The sequence below is a fragment of the Nyctereutes procyonoides genome, unplaced genomic scaffold, assembly GCF_905146905.1.
Source record: "Nyctereutes procyonoides isolate TBG_1078 unplaced genomic scaffold, NYPRO_anot_genome, whole genome shotgun sequence".
NCBI classification, from domain to species: domain Eukaryota; kingdom Metazoa; phylum Chordata; class Mammalia; order Carnivora; family Canidae; genus Nyctereutes; species Nyctereutes procyonoides.
In genome coordinates this window covers 8,945,753-8,958,674 of record NW_026575139.1, presented here as the reverse complement: position 1 = coordinate 8,958,674, position 12,922 = coordinate 8,945,753, and the positions used below count along the sequence as shown (strand labels likewise).

Sequence of the window (12,922 nt, the reverse complement as noted above, 5' to 3'; positions counted from 1 at the left end):
TTCTGGCACATCTGGGAGGCAGCAAGCACAAAGTAAGTGCTCGATGCCCGGTAGTGATGGTGTTTACCTGTAGACTGAAGTGGGCTTCAGTCTCCTCCTGGTCTCAGAGGCAGTAGAGGGACCCTGTTTGTTGAACACCAAGATCGCTTCCCCTGGACAACGTCTGGCCCCCTGTCTCCTCTGCCAATTCCCCACCCCAGTTCACCCACACCACCCCTGGGTCTTGGTCACACGCAGGACACCTGACACCAGGGCCCGGGGACTTTGGGAATGAAGCAAGGGTTGAGCCTGCACCCTGCACCAGCATCTTGGAAATGCTCTTGAAATGGTGGGGCTGAGTTCCAGAGCCCCAAGGTCAAGGTCAAAAAGGGCAGTTCAGCTCCAGCTGAGCCAGCTGAAATCCCAGATACAGCCCTTTCCTAAGGAAAAAGCCTTGACCTTGAAGTTGGTGACCTGGGCACCTGGCGCCATTCTGTCCCTAATGATTCACGTCCCTAATTTGATGTCCCGCTCATCTTTCTAAGCCTCAATTCAGTCATTTGCACAGTGAGGGGACTGGATCCAATGGTCCCTGCATCCAGCCATGGTGACAGTCCCTCTGACTTCCTCTAGACTCTCACCATTGAAGGAATCCGGTAAGCACTGCCTGGGAATCCGATAGTGTTGGGGGTGTGGAGACCTCGGGCTCGCACGATCCTGCCCCAGATGTAGAGCCAAGTGGCTGTGGGAGCAGAGGAATCAGCCTGGAGAAAGGAAGGCTTGCCAGAGGGTGTCCCTTTCTCTGTGTCTGGAATGCCAGCAGCAGGTGGCCTCCCTGGGGACCCAGTGCTGTGGAGGCCAACGGGGGTCTGTGTAGGACTGGCGAGTGGGTGGCCCCAGGTCAGAGCTCAGGTGGCTGTGCCTGCAGCCTACCCGTTGGCAAGAAGCCCTCCAGGACAGGACGGGGCAGGGCCAAGGGGGCGGGGGCGGAGTCAGGGCTCTGCCCAGGTCAGTGACAAATGCTCCTTCCAACAGCTTCTGCTTTTCGCTGAGCGTGAGGGACTGGGACCTCCACTGTGTGCACGCTTGACTGTGAGACAGAGTAAGTACAGGCATTGAAGACGGACGGGGGGGCCCACGGGCTTGAGGGCATGGGGCCTGATGGGATACTGGGGTTCTGGGATTTGAGAGGCTTTGAAGCTTTGGGGCAGCCCCAGAGTGACCAGGAAAACTTCCCACAGGGGTGGGGAGAGAGCCAGGGCCTCGGAGGCCGCAGAGTCCACCCTCCGCCCCAGAACTGTGAACTTGGGCACACACTACATCTGGCAGCACCTTGGTGTCCTTTAAGGTAAGATGCGAATTATTACACCTTCCCCACAGTGGCTGTGAAGATTCGGTATGTGGTAGCTCTCGCCCAGGAGGGATTTTGATCCCTGCGGCACATCTGGCAACATCTGGAGACATTTGTAATGGGCACAGCTGGGGACAGGGTTGCACTGGTGTCTAGTGAGTAGAGGCCAGGGATGCCCCTAAATCGCTGACAAGGCACAGGAGAGCCCCCATGACAAAGAACAGCTCCGAGGTGGAGAAACCCCAAGACAAGGTAGAGGCGACAGAGTCTGGTCCACAGGCGGTGCTCCTCTGTCTGGCTTTCTGCACCTGCCATCTCGGACCTTTAGAAATCAGGAGAAACGACGGAACAGCTCTGTTTTCCTGAGTCAGGGCGGCCCCGGCTGGAGCTGCCACCTACAGGGGTCTCAGGGGCTGCTCGAGGTCTGGACGCTGTGTGGCGATGTGTTAAATAGGCGAAACTTGGACATAAAATAAGTATACTTTTCAGTTTTTCTAAGGAGAGGGGCAGTTGCTGCCCAGCGTCCTTGGTCACCGATCAAGAAGCATGAAGGATAAGGCGGTGGGCAGAGGGGGCCAGGAGGCGATGGGTTTGTTTGTGCTGGTGGTAGTTTCACGGGTGTACACGGCCCAGGGCTTTTTGTATGTCACTCGTATCTCAAGAAATGAGTTTTAAGGAAGGAAAAGGGAAATGGAAGCCGAATGGCAGGGGAGAGTTGTTCCAAGCCACCTGGCAAGTTAGCCCTGGGTGCAGGAGGGCTCCGCGTCCAGCACAGGTTCTAAAGCCTCTGAGCCATAGAGAAGGACTTCATTCATCATTCATTCATTCATTCATTCTTCCAAAAAGGGGTCTGAGCACCAGCCCTTGGCTGCAAACCTCACAGCAAAAGCCTTTTCGGTTGCTTTTCGGTTGCTCTCTGCTAGGAGCTCGTGCTCTAGTTGGGAACAGAGGCCGGGAGGCAGGAAGGCACCTGCAAATGCATGTGGAACCCATGCTTCCATCACTGTGGGGGCTCAGGGGCCATCCTAGAGAATAACAATGCACGGGGAGGGGCCGGGCAGGGGCAAGGCATGACAACAGCGAGCAGCAGACAGGTCTCCTTAGGCACATGCCTCCCACAGCTGAGCGCCAGGTTGACCTGGTAGGATTTGGGACCTAGCATTCGGAATAAGTGCAGCAGATTTGGAGTCCATGGATGGTGGGGATTAGTGGGAGGACTTCCTCAGCGCCTGTGCAGCCCCTGCCCAGCCTGGCCGGCTCAAGTCACTCTGGCCTGGGGTGCCAGATGCTCTGGATCCATCTGCTCTTCTCCCTTGGACACGCAGGGACCTCTCTGCAGAAACACTGGCATCGGGGGGCCCAGGAGAGGGCCAACCAGGCCAGGCTCCACTCTCCTGATTGAGAGCCCATCTCCCAGGGGCCAGACTCCCAGGGCCTGGAGCAGACTCACCCCAGCTCACAGTTGGCACAAAACTCTGTCAAAGCTGGGTCTTTCCGCCGGAGGCCTAGTAATATGATGACGGCCCAGTCCGGGTTTGAAACTGGGAAGCCTAAAACCAGCACCCTCATGCCTTCACTCTCTCGGACCCCCTATTTCCTCCTCTGTACAACGATGGTGATGATACCAGCTCTGTGTTGCTGTGGAGGAGCATAAATGAGCTTGGGCGAGACCCAGGGATACTCACCAGGACCTAGCTACAGGGGAGAGGGAACAAGGTATCCTGTCTCAGAACCGTGAAAGGAAGAACGAGGCAGTGTGTACACCAGTCACAGGAATCTGGATTTTAATCCCGGCTCCATCACTCACTGGCTGAGACAAGCTATATACCATTTTGCTCAGCCTCAGTTTACCCATCTGCAAAATCGTCTCAATGATGTTTCTTCCTTTGATGGGTAGATGCAGTAATATTTGTAGAGTATCGAATAGGTTGTTAATGAACACTGTTTTGGGTTTTTTTTTTAAAGATTTTGTTTATTCACGAGAGACACAGAGAGAGGCAGAGACACGGGCAGAGGGGGAAGCAGGCTCCCTACGGGGAGCCTGAGCCTGATGCAAGAGTCGATCTCAGGACCCGAGGATCAAACCCTGAGCTGAAGGCAGAGGCTCAACCACTGAGCCACCCAGGTGTCCTTAAACACTGGTTTTTAGTAAGAGAGAGAGAGTGAGCCCAAGTGGAGAGTTCTAGGTCCCAAACCTGCACCCCAGGGGAGAGTGCATGAGGCTGGGCCACCTCCAAGGAGACCCTGGTGTCTGGGGAGACTCAGTGGGTGCTGAGAAAGTGGCTCTGGCCCACCAGACCTCTGGTGCTTGGTGGGGGGCAAAGGGGCAGTGGTGGGGAGAATTGTTTATGAACAAGCTGAGGCCTGCAGAAAGGAAGGAACTGGCCCAAGGCCACCGGGCCAACTGAAGGCACAGGAGGCCAGAACTCTCTCTCCTGCCCGCGCCAACTGCCTCTGGGCTCCATCCAAGCAGGAACCTCCCTCGGTGTCTGCAACTATTCTCTGAAAGCATTTCTTTTGAGGCAATTATCAGCTCGGTGTTAATCTGTGATAATAAGTGAGCGGAGGTTGAGCTGAAGTGTTTGCTCAGCAGCATCCTGCTACATTGACGGTTCTAACACTTTGCAGGAGGGACCATACTGTGCTGTAAAATTGGCTAGTTTAAAGGACACAGAGACTAAACCACCCACCCACATCCTCTAAAGACTGACACCCAGGGTGCAAACAGAAAGGGGGTGTCAACCTGGGAAGCCCAGACCCTGTGGCTTAATTATCTGCAGATGAGCAGCTATAGTGCTGGCTGCTGAGGCGGGGGATCCAGAGACTGGAGGCGGTGGCGCAGAAGGAGGGCCCGGGAGCTGGGGAAGCGAAATGGCCTGGCGGTGTAGAGCACAGGCTGTGAGCATCGGAACTGAGCTTTGCTGGGACGCCTGGGTGGCTCAGTGGTTGGCCACTGCCTTTGGCCTAGAGTGTGGTCCCGGGGTCCTGGGATCGAGACCCGCATCGGGCTCCCCGCAGGGAGCCTGCTTCTCCCTCTGCCTGTGTCTCTGCCTCTCTCTCTGTATCTCTTATGAATAGATAAATAAAATCTTTAAAAAAAAAAAAAAGAACTGAGCTTTACCACCATCAGCCAAGGACTTGGCCTGTCTGAGCGTCAGGTGACCCCTCTGAACGGCGCTAATAGCAGAACCCGCCTCTGAAGGTGGGTGTGAGGCCGAGGGAGGGCAGATAGGAGGAGACGGCGCAGCACCCAACAGCAGGCCCGTGACTGCTGAGGCTGCAGTATTTGATTCTGGGTGGCCGGAGCTTCTGCAAACAGAATGTTCTAAATGAGCCTCTTTTGTGAGCTCAGGTGCAATCTAAACGCCAGGGTTGGTGAGCGTGCCCTGCTCAGGTCACTTGATTTTGCTCAAACTCAGGACTGCAGCTGGGTCAGCCTGACCCCCAAGGTCACTGGCCCTCTCTCCCCCTGCCCTCCCTCCCAAGTGGGCCACTTTGTATGTAATGCCCACTGCAGCTGTTTGGGGCCTTTGGGTTTGGGGTTTGTGTGGGTCATGTGACTCTGGCAGGACCCTGAGGCTGGGGACTTGATGACACTGTGTCCTTGGAGGAAGAAGACCCAGCTGGAGGGAGATCTCACCTTCTAGGGCTTTTCTCAGCACACAGGCCACTAGGTACACACGAGAGCAAGTGTGCAGTGAGAGTGTGTACCCCACAGCACAGCTGAGGAACCGGCAACCTCGGTGGGGCTTTGACTGGAAGCTGCCACAGCCACGGCTGACACTTCCACTGCAACAGGTGTGCGCCTTGACCTGTGTTGACTCCTTAAAGCCCCCAGTCAGCACCTGGGGCAGGTACTGGAGTCACCTCCGCTGCACAGATTTGGGGGGGGGGGTAGGTGTGTTCAGTGGCTCCGGGCATGACCGACTTTCCCCAAACCACACTCATGGGAAGTACTGGGGCTGACCTTTGAACTCAGGAGGCTGGGCTGCCGAGTCTGGACTGGTCACGGGGGACCGTGGACATGGGGGACTTTGGAAGGCCTGGGCCCAGGAAGGTTTTCTGGTTAGAGAGGAAGGGTCTAGGCAGATGGACCAGGAGAGGAGGGAGGAGGCAGGGGCTGAGGACCTCCCAGGGCCCACCTGGGAGGCCTCCTTCTCTGGGGGACGGAAGGAAGAAGACATGTCTTGGCTCAGGGTTGCAGTAACAAAGCAGCACACAAGAGGAAATGGGTCTGGAAGGGCTGATTCCTCCTGAGGCCTGTCCCCTGGACCCGCAGATGCTGGCCCTGTCCCTGTGTCCTCATGTGGACGCCCCTCTGTGTGTGTCTGGGTCCTCACCTCTTCTCACAAGGCCTGCCCATACAACCTTGTTTTGACTTCATCACTTCTTTAAAGACCCTTCCTCTCAATACGGTCACATTCTGAGGTGCTAGGTGTTAGGACTTCATTGTAGGAATGTGGGGGACACAGTTCAGCCACTACAGAGTAGGAGGGAAGTCGAGATGCTCACATTCAGAGCATAGAATTTTCTCACGGGGTTGGGAGTGGGGAGGTGCCTCTGATGAGGAGCAAGGATGGCCCCCGGGTCCTTGCACAGCTCCGCTCCCTGCCCCAGGGGAAAAGAACCAATTGGCATCTGCGTGTTCCGCAGCACATCTCTGGAGCCTGGCACCCTGCCGGCCATGGGGGAGATGCTCAATATGTATTTGCTGAGTGAACGAGGATAAATCCAGCAGTTCCAAGGGGCCCGTGGTGGGGGAGTGGTAATTGGTCTGAGTTCACAGAAGGACCACCGGGCCTTGCAAACGCTGCCTCCAGGGATTGAAGTGACAGTCACAGGCCACCTTGGAAGCAGGCTTCTCATTGCCTGGGAACCTCAGAGATGCTGATGAGGCGGAGAGAAGAGAGCCATGCACTCCCACGTCCCACCTCCTGTAGCACGAACCCTGATATGGACGAGAGGATTCTTGCTCTGGTGGCCAGCCCCCACTTCTGCTCTGCGAACTCTGCTTTCTCCTTCCTCTCCCGACCTTTAGGTGCTCACGTCCCCAGAGTCTCTGTCCTCGAGCCTCCACGGCTCTCCTTAGCCCCCTCTCCCAACTGCACAGGCTCATCATCTCCCTTAGATGCTGCATGCTGGGTGGTCACAAGCCTGGGACACCGGCCCTACACACCCAGTCCCCTCTCTGAGGAGGTGCCCCCACTGTGCACCCTCCCTGAGGACACCTCCCCACTGTCCTTTCAGAGTGAGGAGCAGCCACCATGCAGCTCTGCCTCCTTCTGTGCCTGATGCTCTTCAGCTCGCCGGGTGCCAGCCTGCACCGCCACCGCCCCCGGGAGATGAAGAAGAGAGTCAAGGAGCCGCCTGTGGCCAGCACAGTGGCCCCCGCCAGCAGGGACTTCGCCTTCGACCTCTACAGGGCCTTGGCTACGGCTGCCCCCGATCAGAATATCTTCTTCTCCCCTCTGAGCATCTCCACGACCCTGGCCATGCTGTCCCTGGGGGCTGGATCATCCACAAAGGTGCAGATCCTAGAAGGCCTGGGCCTCCGTCCCCAGGAGGTCTTGGAGGAGGCGCTGCACCGCAGGATCCACCAGTTGCTGCGGGACTTCGCCCAGCCCAGGGAGGACATCCAGCTGAGCCTCGGCAATGCCCTGTTCATCAGCCCCACCGTGCGCCTCCAGGACACCTTCCTCCGGGCCGTGAAGACGCTATACCTGGCAGACACTTTCCCCACCAACTTTGGGGACCCTGCGGGGGCCCAGAAGCAGATCAACGATTACGTGGCAAAGCAAACCAAAGGCAAGATCATGGACTTGGCTAAGGACCTGGATAGCACTGAGGCCATGGTGATGGTGAATTACATTTTCTTTAAAGGTAAGACCCAGGTGCTCTGGGCTGAACGCTCTCCTTTCCTCTGCTTTTGTCCAAAGGGTCCCCCAAGTCCCACACCCTTAAAGGAGTAAGAGTAGAGTTAGTCCCTTCTGGTGCCTTGTTGACAGAGTGAGGCCAACAATCAGCAGAGGGTAGGTCAGGCATCTTCCTATGGTGTAAGGGGATGTCTGTGACCCCGGCTGCTGTCCCCCCTTCACCTGCCACCCTGGGGAAGAGTTGGCTCTTGTTCATGGGCCTTGGGCCCCAGCTTCCACCACGAGATTGCCATGGCCACTGTACTGCCACTCAGGGAAGGATTGTAGGTCTTAGAAGGGCCTTGGAGGGCCTCCCCCTTCCCCTACACCCTTGGCCCCATGTCCTCCTAGGGGCTAGGCTCTTCTTTCAGCAGAGAAATCCCTCGGCAAGCACCTGGCCTCTGGAGAGTCTTCTCCCCACCTCCCACAACAGCTGATCCCCCCACCTCCATCTCCCTGACGTTTCTGGTGGATACCCCTACTCATCTCCGCTCTCATGTCTGCTTCTCCTTCTAGATGCAGAGCCCCTTTGTTGCCCCCATATGGGGCCTGGCTGAGGATGTGGAGGCAGGAGTAGATAAAGAGGAGGGGAGGGAGAGAGGAAAGAGGGAAACAGCTTGTTAACTGCCTCCCCCTTCCTAGGAGCACAGATAGCGAGCATCCAGCTTGGAGTCCCAGTTTTCATGTCTCCCCCCCCCCCCCATGCAGGACTCTCTCTCTGACACCAGGCTGCAGGGGACAACTGTGACAGAAGCTAGGTGGGGTCCTCCGTATCTTACGTCTACTAAGAAGATGCAGAGAACTATCTGTATCTCGTTGATGCAGAAGAGCTGGAGGGATCAGACACAGCAGGAAGCATAAGTGAGGGCTTCTCAGTAGGAAAAGTCCTGTATGTCCAGGAACCTTACAAACTCTCTCCCCCAAACTGAGATCAAAATCCAAAAATGGGAAAAGAGTGAAAAACAGAATAACTCCCCAAGGTGTAGTGTGGCTTTGTCAGCCGTCATTACAGCGGACCTTCTTCTAGAAGATATTTGACCTTGAGTAACACCAGAGATCAAACAAACAACTTTGGCAGCCAAGGGCCTCCAAGGACATGAAAACCATCCCCTTTTCTTTGCACACATGGAAGAAAAACCCCATAGAAAGTTCAGGCACATCCCTGAAGTTATAAAAAGGCTTGCCTTTCTAGTCCAAGGGTTGCGGGATCCCTGCCACTGAGGAGGAGACTGCGCAAGGGGGGATGAGCTCTGTTTGGTGGGTTTACTGTCTCGACACCGTTCATCTGCAGCTCGGACTTTCTAACACCTTTTCCATTTTGATATTTAGCTAAGTGGGAGACAGGCTTTAACCACAAAAGCACCCGCAAGCAGGACTTCCATGTGACCTCGGAGACGGTGGTTCAGGTGCCCATGATGAAACAGGAAGACCATTATTACTACTACGTGGACCGGAACCTCTCCTGCAGGGTGGTGGGTGTCCCCTACCAAGGGAACGCCACCGCTCTGTTCGTTCTCCCCAGTGAGGGTCAGATGGGACAGCTGGAGAATGGAATGAGTGAGAAAACACTGAAGAAGTGGCTCAAGATGTTCACAAAGAGGTATTCCACAGGCGACGTGAGGCCAGGCTGGCCCTGCACACTGCCAGGGAGACACAGCAGTGGTGGGAAGGTCTCACCCAACCCAGGAGCTGCCTCCCAACCTGGAGGCATCGAGTGAGGGCCCAGCCCCCAGGGCCTGGCCCAGCTGGGGGGAGCAGGCCTGAGCGCCCACTTTCCTAATGGGGACGTCAGAGTGTGTGGGGACCCATGGGGACAGACCCTATGGTCCAAGTCCAGAGTCAGGTGGGCTCTAGGCAAGGGGCTGGAGGACCATTATGAAACTGAGGGCAGGTAGCTGGGATCTGAGTTCAGCCAGCCGATGAAAGTTCCTATTCTCTTTCCAGGCAGCTTGAGCTCTATCTTCCCAAGTTCTCCATTGAGGGCTCCTACCAGCTGGACAAAGTTCTCCCTACGCTGGGCATCAATGACGTCTTTACCTCCCACGCTGACCTGACTGGCATGACCAACGACACTAATATCCAGGTGTCTGAGGTGAGCTCAGAAGAAGCTTTCTGTGATTTCTATTTTGCTCTATTCTATTCTATTCTATTCTATTCTAATTTATTCTGCTCCACTCCTTTCTTTCCATTCCACCTTCCAGATTCTCTCTCCCTCTTTCTCTCTCACTCTCCTCTTTTCCTTCAAGAAACAAAGATATCACTTTGCACCTCATCCTATGTGCAATGGGAAGCCATATCCAGCACCGCGTCTTAGGAGGAGCTCTCAAGAAGCAATCAAAACTAAGACTTAGGTGCTAGCTCCTTCACTCACTAGCTGTGTGACACTTACTTGACCTCTCTGAGCCTCCTTTCTCGCTATAAAATTGGAGGGTCACATCCTTGCTTCAAGATTCCATGAAAATTCAAGGGAAGGCACAGATCCCAGTGCACAGTAGTGGCACGACTACCTGTCATTTGCTACCTGCTTGGTGGCATGGTTGCACAGAGAGTTGGACAGTGATGGCAGAAGCTTCACCGTCTCCAGTGATGGCATCTCCCAGCCCCTGATGGTTTGGTGACATCTGATCTTTCTTCTGCAGATGGTGCACAAGGCTATGGTGGAGGTGGACGAGTCGGGGACTCAAGCGGCTGCAGCCACAGAAGCAATCTTCATGTTCAAGTCGGCCCCAATGAGGCCTCACAAGATCATGTTCAACAGGCCCTTTATGATGCTCATTGTGGAGAATGCCACGAACATCCTCTTCCTTGGCAAAGTGACCCATCCCTGAGGTGGGTGTTTCTCCTGAAAGGTCACAAGCCTCCATAGTGGAAGTCCCTACTGGGAGCTGATGATTGACACAGGTTTCGTTGACTAATGGAGCATTTACAAGTAATAATAATCATAGTATTGATATATTAACGATGGCTTCTTTTCACACAACTGCAAGACGTGGCCACCTTGAGGAACCTTCGAGAGCATTTGGACTGGCCCTCACTCTTCATCAGTGGAGTCTAGCACCGAGGCCCAGAGAGGTTGGTTGACTTGCCCAAGGACACACAGCATGTTAACAGTAGAGAGAGGCCCAGAATCCAGGCCTCTGATGCCCAGCCCAGTGCCACCGAGCTCTGTAGGAGGATTGTTCTGGCAGGCATTTCTACCAAAAAATGTAGTTCTAAGCTGAGGCCTTCTCTTGCCAGCAATACCAGCCATCCATTCATCGTGGTTTGGAAAAAAAACAAGTAATGGGGCTTCTGTCCCAGCTAACCAGCTGTGGGGCATTGGGGTGATCCTATTCCTCTCTGGACCTCAATTTCCCCCATGCATCCAAGGAAGGATCAGGTGAAAGGTTGAAGGTTCCTTGACATCATATAAAGAGGCTGGGGTGTTCCCTGCCCATCACCGTAGATTTTAACACATTCCAGTGCTCCTTGTCCTAGAAGAAAAGCAAGTGGGCACCAGGGTGGAAAGGGCCCATCACAGCATCGAACTAACCTGAGGCTTCATTACGACCTCCTGGCGTGGCTGGGGGCAGGAGAATAGAGACCTGTTGCAAACACTAGAGTATCAGTTGAAGACATTGATGACTAACCACGAATTTTAGCATCAACAAGAGTAATAAAGCATTTTGCAAACACTGAGTGTCATTGTCCTTACAGAAGTAATGCTGGGAACGGTCACATTAATAGCTTACCGTGTACCAGGCCTGGTGCCACGTGCTTCACCTGGATGGTTGCCTTTATCTGCTGTGAGGCAGGTAGTGCTATTATCCCCATTTTACAGATGGGGGAGGCAAGGCTTGGGGAGAGCAGGCTACTTCTCCACTCACACAAGGGTGGAGGCAGGAATTGCCCCAGGGAGTGCAGCCCCCAGACCCACATTTTCAGTCTTGTGCTCTGCTGCAGGGAAGACATGATGGAGAACCAGAAGCCTGGTTCTAGATGCATCGCTCCCCTGGGATGCAGGCAAGCTTACTCTCCCTCCTCTTTTATGAAAGCCCCTACAGACACTTCCTGTCTAGCAAATGAATGGGATCGGACACTTTAAAGAATCAATGAATGAATGAATGAGTCCTTCACTCGAATTGTCCTCTAATTAGCCACCCCTTTAAATCTGAGCGCTTGCCCAGCCCACCCTGCATGGCCCTAGTATGCTCCCAGTGAGGCTGTACCTACTGCCCTAATTCCAGAGTCTGCACTGTATTGCAAAAGGTCAGAACCTCAAGCCTTGGGCACACTTCAAAGTACTGAGGACCTACTTTGTGCCAGCCTTTGGGGACACCTTACACCTGTCATCTCCTGAATCTCTCGACAACCCCGCAGAGTATGTCCGTGTACCCATTTTACAGAGGGGACGTGAGGGGGTGTGCAGAGGCTGAGGACAGTGAGAGGCTTAGGTCCTGGGACCCGGATGGCACCTGTGTTGACATATGGTTGGGCAGATGGCTGAGATGGGACCCCAAACAGCTTGTCTGCATCTGAGCTTCCAGCTCAGGGACAGCATTTCAGGATTGGGCCTCCTCATGGGCTCAGACCCACTCCCGTGTGCCTTTCCCTTGCGAAATGTCTCTCCTGCCTTGGCAGATATTTCTCTCACTGTTTGCCCAACCAGTCCAAGGTCAGAGGGAGGCCCTGCCTGTGTGATGTGTGTAAGACCAAGGTCCAGAGTTGTCTGAAGTTCACTGGGCACATGGTCACACAAGAGCTACCATGTATGAGGTCGGGATGGGCTCCAGGGTGGCTGCATGTCACACACTGAAGCTCCCGGCTGGGTGTCATTGCAGGCCTCATCACTCAACTGTTACGTGATCCTGGGATGAACGCAATGATATAGCATGGGGGGCTGAGGGGGAGGTGGAGAGAGAGAGAAAGAGGTCAGGAAAACCTTCTTGGAAGAGGTGATATTGAGCTGGTCTTGAGTAAATAAGCCTTCACCAGACAGCAGGTTTGGGAACAGGGGAGAGACTCCAGCAGAGAGAAAGGCCAGAGGATGATGTTGAGCAAGCTGCAGTGTGTGGAAACCACGGAGACTTCATTCCAGGCCAGGATAGGGTGTGTGAAGGAGAGTAGTGAGGATGAGGTGCCCGCACAACCATCTGGGACGGGGACCTTGAACAAGAAGCTGGTGTTACTCTGTTCTATTTCTTCCTGATTTTAGAATGGCTTGGCCATCCACATCACACCCTGAGCCCTCCCTGGACCCCTCCCATCCCTCATTCTCACACGGGCACATGAGCAGACACCTCCACTCAGCCCTATAGGGGGCACTTGCACCCATCTGTACCTGCTCCTCCAGTGGCCCTTTCTCCAATTGACCTCGTCCATCCTGTCCAGTAAAAGGGCAGCTTAACAACAGAAACTGTGTTATCTCACAGTTCTGGAAGCTGGAGTCTGAGACCCAGGTGTTAGGCTGGTTCCTCCTGAGGCCCTTCTCCGTGGCTGGGCTCACAGGTGGCCTCCTCTCTTTGTGCCCTCACATGGTCATCTCCTGGCATTCTAACCTCCTCTTCTGTCTCCCAGCCTCCCCAGGTCTGATTGGACCAGAGCCCACCCTACGGGCCTCATTTTAACTTAATCACCTCTTTAAAGTCCATGTCTTCTAATACAGCCTCATCCTGAGGTGCTGGGGGTTAGGGCTTCAACA

The 12,922-nt window shown here is 54.7% G+C and overlaps 1 protein-coding gene across 2 annotated transcripts; it reads left to right on the top strand.

The window, feature by feature from the left end:
* Positions 1 to 987: 987 nt before the first annotated feature.
* Positions 988 to 10,912, top strand: LOC129496173 (plasma serine protease inhibitor-like). 2 transcript variants are annotated; one of them, XM_055304218.1, is made up of 6 exons: positions 988 to 1,081; positions 1,221 to 1,327; positions 6,578 to 7,210; positions 8,572 to 8,842; positions 9,187 to 9,334; positions 9,882 to 10,912. In XM_055304218.1, exons 3-6 carry the CDS (start codon positions 6,595 to 6,597, stop codon positions 10,068 to 10,070), a joined length of 1,224 nt encoding a protein of 407 aa, XP_055160193.1. In that variant the 5' UTR covers positions 988 to 1,081; positions 1,221 to 1,327; positions 6,578 to 6,594; the 3' UTR covers positions 10,071 to 10,912. The 2 variants fall into 2 exon arrangements, with proteins under 2 accessions (XP_055160193.1, XP_055160194.1); XM_055304219.1 differs by lacking the exon at positions 1,221 to 1,327 and having other exon boundaries at positions 997 to 1,081.
* Positions 10,913 to 12,922: the final 2,010 nt, after the last annotated feature.

Excerpts from the sequence above, each read along its gene's own strand:
- LOC129496173 (XM_055304218.1), top strand. The coding sequence starts at position 6,595 with ATGCAGCTCTGCCTCCTTCTGTGCCTGATGCTCTTCAGCTCGCCGGGT. Across the intron at positions 7,211-8,571 it reads GAATTACATTTTCTTTAAAG|CTAAGTGGGAGACAGGCTTT; the intron begins GTAAGACCCAGG and ends TTTGATATTTAG. Across the intron at positions 9,335-9,881 it reads CTAATATCCAGGTGTCTGAG|ATGGTGCACAAGGCTATGGT; the intron begins GTGAGCTCAGAA and ends TTTCTTCTGCAG.